The sequence below is a fragment of the Trachinotus anak genome, unplaced genomic scaffold, assembly GCF_046630095.1.
Source record: "Trachinotus anak isolate AG129_WGS33_773 ecotype Australia unplaced genomic scaffold, CSIRO_AGI_Tana_v1 ptg000013l, whole genome shotgun sequence".
Taxonomy (NCBI): domain Eukaryota; kingdom Metazoa; phylum Chordata; class Actinopteri; order Carangiformes; family Carangidae; genus Trachinotus; species Trachinotus anak.
The window spans coordinates 20,166,831-20,181,947 of record NW_027273864.1 but is presented as its reverse complement, the minus strand read 5'-3'; the positions used below and the strand labels follow the sequence as shown (position 1 = coordinate 20,181,947).

At 38.0% G+C, this 15,117-nt stretch overlaps 1 protein-coding gene across 1 annotated transcript in view; it reads right to left on the bottom strand.

Annotated features, from left to right (window-relative positions):
* Nucleotides 1-1,264: 1,264 nt before the first annotated feature.
* The window catches only part of LOC139630564 (protein phosphatase 1 regulatory subunit 1A-like), a 36,457-nt gene continuing 22,604 nt past the window's right edge, over nucleotides 1,265-15,117 (bottom strand). The window contains exons 5-9 of the mRNA XM_071494136.1: nucleotides 11,004-11,041; nucleotides 10,819-10,882; nucleotides 8,767-8,949; nucleotides 6,258-6,386; nucleotides 1,265-4,112 (exon numbers count right to left, since the gene is read on the bottom strand). Of these exons, the coding sequence (XP_071350237.1) occupies nucleotides 4,033-4,112; nucleotides 6,258-6,386; nucleotides 8,767-8,949; nucleotides 10,819-10,882; nucleotides 11,004-11,041 (494 nt within the window). The 3' untranslated portion in view covers nucleotides 1,265-4,032. The remainder of the gene's footprint in view (nucleotides 4,113-6,257; nucleotides 6,387-8,766; nucleotides 8,950-10,818; nucleotides 10,883-11,003; nucleotides 11,042-15,117) is intronic.

The following is a 15,117-nucleotide window of genomic DNA, read 5'->3' as shown; positions in this document are numbered from 1 at the left end:
TTATGTGATTCCCTTTCTTTTAAAAAGCCATTTGCAGCAGTTTTAAGTCGTTTATTTCTGACTTTAAGAAGGGATGATTGTGGCATATAAATTACTCCTGTTTGGATCCACAAAGTCAGATTCAGTTGATCATTCTCATCAAAATACAAACAGCAGTTATAATACAATTGCTCTTTGAGTAAGCAAGTGCATCCTGTTTGTGAAAGAGGCAGGCAATGTGTATCTATTGTCTTGTCCTGTTAAAGTACATTTAACAGCCATGTTCCAAATTGACCCAAAACCTGGACCGTACTCTTACAATATGTGACTTATAAACATCTCTTTTTAGATCCACATTTGACTGTAACATGCACAGTAAAAAAAAAAAGCCCCTTAAAAAGTGGTTCTTTCCTGCTACACTATTAATTTAAGTTCTCTGCTCTCCCAGCAGGAGGGGCTGTACAGCAAAGTGAGACAATATGCTCCAGGGTAGCCCTGAGGCCTCAGCTTCAAACCCAGTAGTTGTGACGCAACCCCCAGCACACACAAACGCATATATAGTCATGGTGAAAATGCATTATACAAAAAAAGCATGTCATTTGTGACATATTGTGTGTCTCATGTATGTGCAAGTGTTTGTAGTATCTCAGCACAAAAACAGAGGATGCCCAAGATGTCCTGCATTTTTTAAATATACTCAATGTGTTTCCATGAGCCAAATTAAAAAGTACAAGATCAGAGTCAGTGAAAATTGATCAAAACAGCAACTTCGGGTTTTACTCTCAAGGGATCGTACTGCATCTCCACCTCAGGTGATGACTGCAACATGCTGTCTCAGCAAAAATTTGCACTAGAAGTGATCAAGCTCACACAGGCTACAGTACCTCAAAAGGCAACTGGAAATTTCTGTATAACTGTGACATGTTGCTTAACTTGCGGCAGTGTTATAAAAGATATTTGTGAAAAGCAGTTCTGTTTATGAAAAATGTATGTGTCTTTATGCACCCTGCTCTGAGAACATTGAATTATTTATTGGCAGCGTGCCTATTTTTAGGATATAGTCAAAGTGAACCTCAGCTAAACACATGACCAGTGGTGCAATGAGGTCAGACACTGTTCGTTTGACTTGATACCTATTTTTTTTTACATTAAAATAGGAAAGCAGATGCTGATTTACTTTGCTTTGGTCGCTCAAGATGACTATTTTCTAAACATAGTAAAGAGAAGACATCACGATGACACCGATAAAAGCAAGCTTGGATTGGTTTGAAAGAAAAACGTCCAATCACCAATTTAAACATTTTATTGTATCAAACAAATTTAGATTACAGATGTAATCATCAATCAATTCAAGTAAAATTGGAACAAAGACTCCCCAGATTGAACTCATGTAAAGTACACTATTACCATTTAAAAACAGAACAAACATTACGTGGTCCATAAATACACTGCAGAAGAGAAAAACAAAAGCTTGCACAGGAATGTTTTACTGTCTTTCTTGTTCAGTGTGGACATAGTGGTCATTGTTGGCAGCTTATAGATGAACTGCTCATACTGTGGCTGATTAATCTGCTAAAGTGACATCAATACTAGGGTGGCTTTAGTTTTCTGTTTCAGTTTTATTCTATTGTTTCATTCACACATGTCAAAAGTGAGGTGAAGGTTATGGAAGGATTGTCACATAATCTACATTACTTCAGTGATGCATATAACTGATGAAATGACCAGTGTTTACTGTAAAAGTGTGGTGATGGCTCTGATGATGATGTTCTTGTTACATACAAAACTAGAGACTAGGAATGCAAGTAGTTTCAGTTTGTGTCTGATATTTAAAATATTTGTTTCACTGTTTAAATTAATTCCCATTCAAAATGAATCACAGTAAAGGAAAAAGGGCTTAGAAAACATCACTGTACATTCAGTGCCATGCAAGAAGGTGTTTTTATGTCCAGGATTTAGATTTCCAGAGGCATTCAAGTGTCAAAAATGAGGGTGCAATTTGCTCATTGGATGTGGATTTGTCCTTTCTAATCCAAAATATGTAAATGGATCTGCAGACACATCTCTCTGTAATTTGTTAACTAAAGATTTACAACCACGTTGTTCAGCTGGTAAAAGTCTGATTTTCAGTGCACTTCTGTAACTAGATTGTTGCGATATTACCAGTAATTAAGTCCTTGTTGTGCTATTTTGAGAGTAAAACTTTGATTTGTAATATGACCAAGATAACGTAATAAAGTCCAACTGAAATCACATTTAGTTATCCCTCTTTATGGTCAAAAATAATGTAAATGTTAAAGTCACTGTCAGTATAGGTTTTAATACTAAAAGGAAGATGAAAAGGTGAAGGAAAATATCAGAAATACTTTTTCCTCTTAGCAGCTGGGGGTGTGTCTGTGTGACTGAAAGCAGCTGGTAGATTTAGTTCTGACAGGACAAGGAGAGACAAACAAACCTACATTATTGTTTACAGGTTATGGACAGACTGTCTGTTGCTTGTGATCCTCAAGACTAAAGATCAGACCAGCATCTAACTGGACTGAAGTGACTTATGTAGGTAAGTTTACATGCTCTTTAATGTGCTGCAGCTGTGCAGCTAATTTGCAAACTGATGTTAGCAATGAAATGTTTCCCCAGTGTATGTTTGTTTGGTCCAATAAGCTGTGGTGCAGAAGAAGACGTGTTCATGTTTGTAAGTTAGATAAACTTTTGTTGCTCAAAGTCTGCGGCTCGTGTTGTGTAGCAAGCTGCTGTCTGACTGTTAACTCTAACAAACAGCCCAAGATAGAACAGAAAGGTTACTGCCTTATGCAAATATGGTTTTAAATGAAGCCATTTGATTTGATATATGGAAACATGTCATGTATGGAGAAGTAAAATGCTAAAATCAGCTGGGCCATCATGAAGCAAAAATAAATTATAAAATATAAATTTCTCCCTCTTGGTTTCTATTCTTTTCTCAACGGAGATGGGATTCACAGAGTGGATGTGTTCTGTTATTGCTGTGGCTGATGATTATTTTCACTAATGATTAATCTGCCGATTATTTTTTCAATTAATTGATTTGTCTATAAAATGTGCAGAAAACAGCTGAAAATCTCCCTCACAGTTTCCCAGAATTCAACATGACATCTTCAAATGTATTGTTTTGTTCCAAAACACAAAATATGAAGTCTATAACTGTAGAGGACCAAAACCAACAAATCCTCCCTTTGGAGAAACTGGAATCAGCAAATTATGGGATTTTTTTATTTTTTATTATCAAAAACTGACTCAAAACAATGAATCAATTATCACATTACTTGCCAATTAATTTTTGGCTGATCAATTAATAAATTAATGAACTATTTGTTGCAGCTGCATATGTCGTAGAAGAAAAAACATGCAGTTAATTTCAGTTGGACTTTAATAACATATTTGTAGATGTCCAAACTAGTGATGTCAACATATATTTGTGGATTTAAACTGTCAATCAACCCAAATATACTGGGACTAAGTGATGACATTTGAATTTAAAATGATGGTGTCCGTTCAAGTTATTTATGAGGTACAAATTCATTTTTATTGCTTTGAGATGGAATGATCATTGCGGACATCATGGCACATATTTAATGATGAAAATTGCCTAAAAGGATTGTATATAGAATGTTTGCTGCCTTTGAACATTAAAAGACACATTAAGCATCTGAGTTGTGGTGGTTTATGATAATCAATGTGTAACCGAGATAGGAAAAGACCGTCCCATTAACTAGATATTAACTCCCAGTCTGGTTCATACGTACAGTAGGCTAATTATAGTTTCAGTTGAGCGCAGGGGAAGCGATAGAAAACAAATATAATTAAATAATTGTCCCTTTACACAGGGTTTTTGACACAAAATAAATGTAGAAACCTTTGTTCTTGTTCTCGAGGTGGTAACTAAGGCCTGACTGTAGATGAATATACTATATGCCCTGATGTTTCTAAAAAGTGGATCTGCAGACACAATCTTCTGTCATTGTGTTGGGCTGACTGAGCAGACTGAGCAGCATTGTGTTGTACAGGAGAAAAACTCTATTTTTCTTTCTCCAGGCTGCATTTCTTTGTCTTTTCCTCTGCCGGCTGACTCGCACTGGATGCTGCAGCATTTGTGTCTGCAAAATAAAGACAGAGACATAACAGACTGAGGAGACTGTAGAGAGAGGAGAGAGTAGGCTGACATGAGAGCCCACAGATGGTTGTTTCTTCAAAGGTTTTCTGTTGTTTTGTGTTTAATTACATAGAAACAAAGGTCATTAGATTATTATTCCATTTAGCTTTCCAGTGCAAGCGGTTAGTCTGGAAGACAGGTCGAGGTTCTGTAATTTCTGACAACGCTTTTTTGTGGTGTGACATGAAAAAAAATCTGTCATGGTCTCTAAAGCCCCCTTTGGACATGCATTCGTTGTGTAAATATGATGCATTGTTACATGTTGGTTGCACCTAAACGTAAAACTCAACAACGACAATCTTGCTCACCTTGAAACATTTCTGTAACTTCACACACAGGACAAATCACTTTGTTAATGTTGTTATACTGTGTAAGGATGCCTCGTGTGGACCAGATGGCAAATATCACATGATTTTTTTTTCCATAGATCTCATGTCTGAATAAATTAACATTTAGGTAACAAACATATATGTCTGTGTTAGAGATTCTATGTCTAAGATAAGGCTTAAAGGGTCTGAATACAAATTTCAGATGTCAGATCAACAAAAGGTAAAAGTTTGTTTCTGCCTCTGACAGAAAGCGTAGCGAGGTTTGGCCTCGTGTTATGCGCACAAATTTTTGCCCCAAACAGCTAACACATCCCAGCTGTACAGACATTAGTTGTAGCTAGCTAGAAACAAACACTCTGACTGTGGCTTTGGGAGTCTGTCTGTGTGTGTTTGCGTTAACTCAACCTCTGACTGATCTCATGGTGTGTTTCATTTGAACTAGGAAGTTGGAAATTTCCAGTCAAACATATCAACTGAAATGTCCCCTGAAGTTGGATTTTCGACTTAAATACAAATAATAATAATTTTCCATTTATCTACACTCAATTTGGAAGTGTTTGCTAATTTATTAAAAAAGAGAAACTGAAATACCACATTGCCATAAGAATTCAGACCATTTACTCAGTACTTAAACAACTTTGGCAGCGATTAAAGCCTTAAGTCTTCTTGGGTATGACGCAACAAGCTTTTGCACATCTGGATTTAGGGGTTTTCTGTCATTCTTCTCTGCAAATCCTCTCAAGCTCAGTCAGGTTGGAAGAGAAATGTCGGTGGACAGCCTTTTTCAGGTCTCTTTTGAGATGTTAGATTGGGTTCAAGTCAGGGGTCTGGCTGGGCCGCTAAAGGACGTTGTTGTCCTGAGTTGTCCCTAAGAAGCTTCTGCGTTGTCTTGGTTGTTTGCTTCCTGTCATTGTCCTGCTGAAATGTGGACTTTTGGCTCAGTCTGAGGTCATGAAAGCTCTGGGTCAGGTTTTTATTAAGGATATATCTATACTTCGCTCTTTCTAGCTTTCCCTCTACCACAACAAGTCTCCCTGTCCCTGCTGTTAAAAAACACCCTCATAGCATGATGCTGCCACTGCCGTGCTTCACCACTGCGATGGTATTGGGCGGGTGATGAGTGGTGGGTAGGTGCAGGGTTTCCTCCAGATGTAACGCTTTGAATTGAGGCCAAACAGTTAAATCTTGGTTTCATCAGACCAGAGAATTTTGCTCCTCACAGTCACAGTCTTTTTTTTTTTAATTTTAGCTTTAGGCTGCAACATGAAAAAATGTGAAAAAATTGAAGAGGTCTGAACACTTTCTGAATGCAGTGTATACATGTAGGCTACATACACTTTAACAGTGTTGACAAATAATTTCTTACAGCAAACACAATTTTCACGATTAATAGGTCCACACAGATCAGTGTTATAGGGAAAGACAGAAATGAAAGAGGAAATATCTACAGTAAAGGCCCCAGCACCCTCCCACACCCACACCCACACAGAAACGAATTTTTCCACTTTCATATGAAGCTGCCTCCCAGGGTATTCCAGCCATGGCGGCGCTCTGTGAAGTCTGGATCAAAGCCACTTCACAGATGTTTGTTTACGAGCCATGATTACATGACACCAAGCCAAGCTGGTTGAACTGTTTAACATATCTAAATAAACTCTGCCTGATGGGCGGATAATGAAGAGTCCCCAGAGGGACCCCTGAGGGACATGTGAGAGGGAAACGATTTCTGCATAACTGTGGCTCTTTTGACTCGGATGTACCTGCTCGTGCGTTGTTTTGTTGTGATGAAGGATCTGCTACATTGGCAACGCTGGAACAACCCTCTTTCTCCTGGGAGAGGGGGCGCTCGAGTCCACCTGCAGCCTCTAATAGACTCTCCCTCGAGAACTCTGCAGAGGGCAGGGAGACAAACAGAGGACAGGATGGAGGTGAAGATAATGACTGATATACAGTAACAAACCAGAGAGAGATGAAGCAAATCTCCTCATCATACAGTGCTGTGGATAAAATGCTCTGGTTCGATATTTATTGTTGAATCATGGTAGAATACGGAAGTAGTCCACCATGTATCATCAATCAGTGCCACGTGACATTTACAGCTGCATTTATTTACTCATGCTGAGTGAATTCAAAGAGCTGATCTTTAAGTAAAGCCACACTCAATTGGACTGGTGTTAATGGTCATTGATTTGTTTCCCCCTGCTTCCTCTTGGCTCTTTTTATCTGGACTGAGGACTTAATTTGCTGCTCCCCTATAACATATGAGCAATCTTAACAAACACAGACTTTTTAAGGGTTTTATGTCATAAAGAACATCTGTGTCCCAATGAATTAAAATTGAAGTTTATAACATTTACAAAAATGTAATTTTTGGCATATTGGCGCTATTGCTCAGAAAAACAGTCCTGTCCACTCATGATGCATTAGTCCTGGGCAAAGTGAACAATACATGCTGCACTCTTCTCTCGCTATTAGAGTGAATTATGGGCTGAAAAGCTGACCTGTGTTTTTTGTCATTAGATGTAATGCATCTGGCACAGAGAAGAGACAGTATCTGCCAAAGTACTTTGACAAGTTATATGTGTTTCCATTAAAGGAATAGTTCTAGATTTTAGGGACTATCCTTACTCGCATCCTTGTTGAGAATTTTGTTGAGAAGAATACCAATCTCACTATTTATTAGCAGGCTAGCTTAGCATGGGGATTTGAAACAGCTGGTCTGCAGGCTCTGTCCAGAAGAAACAATATCCACCCACCAACCCCAATAAAGCTCACCTAATAACATATTATATCTTGTTTTTATTAATCTGTTTAAAAATCAATGTGTAAAAATGAATAGTCAACATTGTCTGGTGCTAGGCTGGCTGTTTCCGGTCATCATGCTAGGCTAAGCTAACAAGCGGCCGGCTCAAGCTACATATTTAGAGTGAGAATGGCGTAGATCTTCCCTCAAAAAGAAAGAAAATAGGTATATTTCCTAAAATATTCGACAATTGCTTTAAGCATCGCCTTCGATGTCCTTCTCAAATCCTTTGTTTCACTTATCCTCATCCCCCTCTTTGTCCTTAACCCTATTGAGCACTCACTTACACCCCCTCCAGCCGTTTTTATGCTTCCTACCTCATTCTACTTTTATCCCCCTTTCTCTTAATTCTACATGCTTCCCTCATGTTAATAGGCTGTTTTTGGTTTCACTTCCTTAATACACTTACACATCTTCTCCTCTCTCCTCAGCCCCCAGTCATCCATCTGCTCTCTGCTTCTCATGGTGCCACGTAATCCATTTTTCAGAGGCTGAAGCAGAGACATTAATATGTCTTTTCTTCACTCCACCACTGTCATACCCTCGTGTGTCCATCCGCTCATTCTTTTTCTACACCTTTTCTTGACCTAGATACATTTTGGCACACTCCCTTTTGGCCATCTTCCCACATTAATTTGTGCTCTTTTATACTGTACCCATTACCAGCATACAATGAAATGCAGAGGTTTTGCCAAGTTACCGTACTTAAGTACAATTCTGAGGTACTTGTACTACTGAGTATTTCCTTTAATGCTACATTATACTTTTACTCCGTTACACTTCAGAGGGAAATATTGTATTATTACTCCACTACATTAATGTTACTTTTCAGATTTTACTTTAATACTTAAATTCAGTTTATAAACTACAGCACTTTTTCAGAGATGAAACCAGTAGGTCACCAGCCTTTCTGGCTTGTCACCCCTTATAAAAAATAAACTGTCCTCTCCTCTTAATGTCCAGCGGAGCTACTTCTTCTCTACCCTATTACACTCAGATTTACAGTGTTTTACCCTTTGGTGAGATGAGACCCTTTGGCTGGATACCACTGGGGTAAATTAACTAACTATATGAAAACTAGCTACACCTTGTGAGTACTTTTACTATATTTTCCTGGTAGTACTTCCATACTTTTATTTAAGTAGAAATCTGAATATAGGACTTTTACTTGTCATGGAGAATTTTTACATTGTTGTATTGATATTGGTGCTTTTATTAAAGTAAAGAATGTGAGTTATTTTTCCACCACTGCTGAAATGTCATTTGACAATTTACAAATCCAGACAGACATTTCCTCACCCTTACATCTATGATCAGTAAAGACTGTCTAGAGTAAAATCATGACCTGATTTCCTCTGTGCCAAAGTCAGTAGTAGATTTTCAAGGAGGTTCGTGTAGCTGAGCACGCAGCTACAACACTGCAAGCATGCAAATGAAATCCTGTTTTTCACAATCTCCAAATATACCTTCCATTTGGCAGCGCAGTTTCTCAAAGGCCTCCGCAGTGGCCTCGTCGTCATGTGGGAGCTCCTCCCCGGTGGGGACAGAGTCAGGGCTGGGCCGGTCCGACAGGCAGCTCTCTGAGGAGCACTCGTCCCCAGCTCCCTGCTGCTGCCTGTACAGGTGGTGCTCTACCATGAACTGCAGCTCTGAGAGGAGGGAGGTGGAGATCAGTGAGGTGAAGGAGAAGCAGGGAAGAGGAGATGAAAATGGAGAAGTTAAGTTGGTTAAGAGGAAGGAGTTAACAGGGAGAGAGAGCAGACGAGGGGGGAGAGTGGATTGGTAGGAACAGTGACGTTTAAGTGGAAAGTAAAAAGTGTGAACTCATTGGGGAGATGGAGGGAGAAGGAGGACAAGCAAGAAAAAGAAAGTGGTGTGAGACGAAGGGAACCAATGAGAGAGAAGAAAGGTTATGAAGAGTAAACAGGAAAGAGAGATACAAGGAAGGAGAGTGTGTAGGTGGGGATTCAACGAGAAATCCATCACTTAACTGTAGGTTAAGCATTTTTAATAAATTAGCAAGATTGAATTAACAACCTGCACTGTTTGGACTGAGGGGGCAGGTAAAGATGCATCAGAGCTTGGAGATGATGAGTTTAATTGCCTTTTTCGACCTGCTTCATTTATGATTTTATTACTTTTAATCCCCCTGTAGTGGGAAACTAAAGCACACTGATTATTGCTTGGGTTTCCTCTGAGCAGTGACTCATCACACTTAGAGCTGTTTAGCTCTGAAACTAATTGAAGAATAAACATCCTAGAGCTCAAAATTTCACTCGCTTCACTTCTCATGATTGTTCCCTTACTTCACTTTCTTTGTTGGAAATTATTCTGTTTTACTGCACAAACTCTACATAAAATCCTTTACATTCGTACACTTAGTAAAGTAGGACTGGAGTTACATTGCTGTGACAAAAACAACCTACAGAAATATCAGGTGCTGGAATACTTCACAGGCTCTGTGTGCATTTTGTTCTGCAGGCTTTTTGCAGGACCTAATCACACATGGATCATGTGGAAAAATGGAAATTGGGAGGATTTCTGGTCAGAAAATACAAAATAATGAGTCCTCGCTGTGACAAGTACAGCCCTGATTGGCTCGGAGGTTGACATGGGACACTGTAGGCAGAGCAACCATCCATCATTAGCTTGGCTAGCTCATCAAGTATATTCAAGTTAGGTAACATTTGACATCCAGGACTGGAAATTGGACATATGAACAGCTTTATCCAATTAAAGGATAGGTTGACATTTTTCAAACAATCGCAATTTTCAAACAATCCTTACATACCAATCGGTCTCTGTATTCACTCCTCCTGTTCATCCCTTTCTAACATGAATCCAGTGTAAGTGATGGGGGGACAACATCCACAGTCCTTGTTCATTGCAAAAATGTGTTTTAGAGGTTATGTGACACTTCAGCAGGCTGAGTTATCCAGTGTTTTTAGTACATTTCCCAGTCAGTGTTTCCTTGCTGAGCTGTGAAGGAGGGATGGAAACACAGTAACTCTAAAAAGACAGATCATAGTGACCACAGACTGTTTCACTGTAAAGATGGGTATGCAAGTGAGACTTGAAATGTGAACCAATTGTTTTAACTTATTTAACTTGATGTTTTCATTGTAACCAATGATCGTCTTATGTTTGATTTACTAAATTCCTTTTAGTAAATATATTATATTGAATTTTTGATAACACCCTTGTGTTCTGAATTATTTTTGACGGCTATAAGTTTGTGTGTATTTTTTGGTAATTTTCCTTTTCCCATCCACTGAACAGATTCTATTGGACACCCAGTCAACCGACCAAGAAGATGAGCTCTTTTTTTGAATTACGTCTTGTGTCTGTGGGCATATTTGTTTTCAGGAAGTTTTCCTTGTCTTTTTAGACAGGCTGTTTTGGGAACAGCAGCAAAAATTTAGACATTTACCTTTCCAAGCGTACCAACACATACACATTTAATACACATTTAATGCCAACGTCACATATAGAATGACAAGACTGATAACTATCGGTACCTTTCATCGTAGGAGTTCCCTTTTGCCCTTTTCGCCGTTGTCGAGGGGAGTTCAACAAGGCTGCCTGTGAGCACCAAGAAGGAAAAGATTGTTTGAATAGAGATAGAGCTATTAAAAAAAAAACGGAATTCACATAATTCTGTTACTGCAATCTTATTTCTGTAATGCAGCATGAATTAGATTACCTTGTACAGCTGGTTTGGGAGACGATCTTCATCTATTTCTGCAATAAAGAAAATAATCAATTATGTTCTACACACAATAAAACTATGATAATAAGAGATTTAAAGCACAAACTGAACAGGCAAACATGTGGTGCAGTAAATTCATGCATATTGTGCGGTCTTGATAACGTTTTTAACAGCACAGTTGCTCTCTTCAGTATGTCATAGTACTGTAGCTGGAGTGCTGCTGTGTTCAGACAGGGCAGAGCAGAGTGGATATGAAGTGACCCCCAGCCAGATGGTTATCTGACACACTACAAGCATTACAGTGAGTGTTTTCACCAAGCATTGTGGGCGGAATTACTTTATTTTCTATTGAACACTATCATGTATGAATAAAAACAGAGTCTGGATAATTTTTGCCAACAAAGGGGGATGCAAATTCACTCTCATCAACTTCCTAATAAAGCCAAGTACTGATGACAGATAAACAGTGAATCACTGTTTATACAGCCCCCCTGGAGGGAAGCAGAATGAAGCGTACTCTGCAGCTGAGATGATTTCTTGAAGCTTGAGTATTTAAATTTTATGCTACTTTGTACTTTTACTCCACCACACTGATTTGGCAGCTATGGGTAGTTTTCAGATTAAGATTTCTTTGATGTTACTGCATCAATAATAACAATCCAATAGTTTAATATAACACTGATAGAGCAAATTTTGGCATAGTGAGTCATTTACTTTTCTACTTAAAATATATTTTTCCAATAATATTATCACACTTTACCTATTAAGTAACGCCGCAGTTTACTGCTGTAGTTGGCTGTAGTGGTACTAAGATTGAACTATTTTAGGGCTAAAACGAATGTTTATTTCCAGTATAAATGAATATTCTGATTATTAACTTGACTGATTGATTGACTGATTGGTTTGCAAAAAAATTGTGAGAACTGAACTGTTACCCATAGCCCAAAGTAACACCTTCACAAAGCCTGTTTTGTCCAACCAGTAGTTAGTCCAAACCTTAAAATAACTAAAAATAAATTGAAATGATTAAGATAAAGAACAAAAACAAAAAAACTTCTTAAATTTCAGAAGCTGAACCCATGAAATGATTCACACTTTTACATGAAAAAAGACTTTTTTATGTTATTTTAATTTCAAAATAATTGCCAATTACGTTTCTCTTATCTCAGATTGTGAAGTAACCAGTGACTCAAGGTGTAATGGTAATGGAGTAAAATGTAAAATATGAATATTAAGAAGTATAAAGCAGTGTGAAAACAAAATGCTCAAGTAGAGTACAAGTACCTCAGATTTATACTAGTACCGCAGTACTTGAGTTACCTCTGCCGACACGATACTACACACACATATGAAGCTTATGTAACTCCCACAGGATAAAAGCAGGCTTTAACATCAACATGTGAAACATGATTCTGTGGTCACTGCAGGAAAGGACTGAAATAGAAAAATCAGTTGACTGGAGTACAGTGAAACCATTAACTGTGATCAATAGTGAGTGTGTTGAACCCTCATCCAACTCTGTGCTTTACAGCCTTGGAACTTTTTTCTAGGACACCACCTTGTTGCCTGGCAACCTACGCATCCCTAGGCAACTGGGAAGGCACTGTGTGTGTGTGTGTGTGTGTGTGTGCGTGTGTGTGCATGTGTGTGCGCAAGTGAGCATGTGCATATATTATTCCTATTTAAAAGTATGCACTAGGCTGTTCAAAATGCCAGTGATGTGCTTGTTTCTTTATTCATCACACTGTTTTACTCTGCACCAAACACAAAGCCAGTGGTGGTTATAAAAAACCTGACACAAAAACTACTACATTTCATTTCAGGAAAAATTCATCTTTATGCTGTGCATGTTTACAATGATGCTTGAAACTGATTTCTATTTTTAGCAACTCCCGGGATTGTGAGAAGGTTCATACAACTAATATGGATTTTGTTAGAAATCAATCCCAGGAAATGGGCCAATGGCTGTCCTTTGAGTCACAGGGTAAAGCTTAAGATTTACAAACAGGTATTTGACAGACAGTTATTGAACCATGTCAGTCTGAAATTAGAATTCCATCCCAACAGTGCAGACATTTTACACTGCAAAAAAAAAAAAAAAAAAAAAAAAAATGTCACCATGTTTGCAAAAAAAGACAACAAATTTCATAATAAAGTGCATGTGTGCATGTTTAAAACATTAAGGGTGAGTCTAACCAATGTGGACTTTATCACTCTATAATAAAATCTCCTGACCTCCTCCTTTGCTCCTGTCAGAAGTACAACAGTCCCTAGATGGTTCTGTCACTTGAACGTCAACATGTTTTGGGGTACTCACTGAAACATCTAATGCTGTTGTTCTTCTTTGCAAAACAGCCTCACATGTGCATGCACATGTGTTGACGTGTATATACACTGACACAAAGCCAGATATGAAGGGATGTATGTGTATGAATATGTATATGCATACCTACCTGTAGTCTGTGCAGCTTGTACATGTGTATTATACACAGACTCTTTTTGTTTTGTGATAAAGGTGATGGTGTTTTAGTCTACAGTCTGCTTTTGACATTTGCTCATTATTGTGTAGCTATTTATGCCATTTTGTAGTTGTTGTTGATGATGATGATGATGATGATGATGATGATGATTGTGTAACTTACAATAAAGACCAAAGTAAAGATCAATTAAGATAAAGACAAATTCTGGATGTATATCAATTGAATCTTAACTAGCTCGAACAATTTTACACCTGCTGCGATGTCAAAGAGTCACTATAGATACTGTAATAAAAGAGGACAAATGTCTGTTGACTCTGAAAAGATGAACTAAGAGTATCCCAGAAAATCCAGCAGTTTTAGACATGATAATTAGATATGTCTTTTGCACCACAGATGGGATGAAATTGTAGCTTCAAATGTACCAGGTGCGTTTTCAATTTTCAATTACATGTTTAAAATAGTGCATTGGATAAATACACTGTAGCTGAAGACAAAAACAGTGAGCAGCTGTGGTTTCATTTGAACAAAATTATCACCAGACATGGCTGAAATATCATTTGGGTCAAGAAACATAACATATGGCTTCTACATAACTGATATTCAGATTGTTTCATCTGCGTGGTGAACCCAGATGATGAGGGGAAAAAGCCAATAAAAAAAGCCATTCCAGCAGTGATGAGTCTGTCACTGTGACTCCCAGCTGACTGACTGTCTGACACAAGGTTGGATGAGAACAGAGAGGGTCTGTGATTCTAATTTACCAGCCTACCATAGCTGGTGTCAGTTTATTGTTGTTGCACCGCATTTGATGAAGAAAAATGAGCAAAATAAAGGAAACTCTTGAACCGTGTGTTAAACGAAAAAGAAAAAGAAGTCAGGGATGCATCTCAAAGGGTTATTTTATCTTTGTTCTTTTTGCAGTTGTTGAATGACAAACACAGTGCGGGGGGGGGGGGGGGGGGGGGGGGTGGCTTGGCAGTAACTGTATTCAAACACACATTATTTTCTCAACAAGAGGAATGAAATGAAAATGCAAATTGTGTTGTTATTCTCATCAGGGAAATGGTGAAATTAGGACTGGGAATTACTACGCAAAGCAAGATATTATAATATTTTGTCCATGATTATAATTAAGCAATCATGAGTCATCTACAATACATCATGATAACATCCTGTAAGTAAAGAAATATAAATGAATACTTACTCGTTTAATAGCAAGTATAACAATACATTATCATGGCTTATTATTAATAAAACAGGTAGGCACACACAGGGTCACATGTATCACCATTTAAAAGAAATAATTTGACATTCTTGGGAAATATTCCTATTTGCTTTCTTATTTAAAATCAGTTAGTTTAGCTTGGCATGAAGACACAAAGGAAACAAGGTTGTATCAATCTTTTCATCTAATCCTGGCAAGAAAGTGAATAAGTGTACTTTCCAAAATGCTGAACTCTGTCTTTAATTGCAAAAACATCAATAAACTGGCAACGGCACTTCTACTTCAAATGTGAGTTGTAAAGTAACATAACAGTAACAGTAACATAACAATAAGTATTGTAACACTGCTGCAGGAGTGGTAATAAGGTACAGCAAACTGTAGTGACATAGATTTTTTGGTCCCA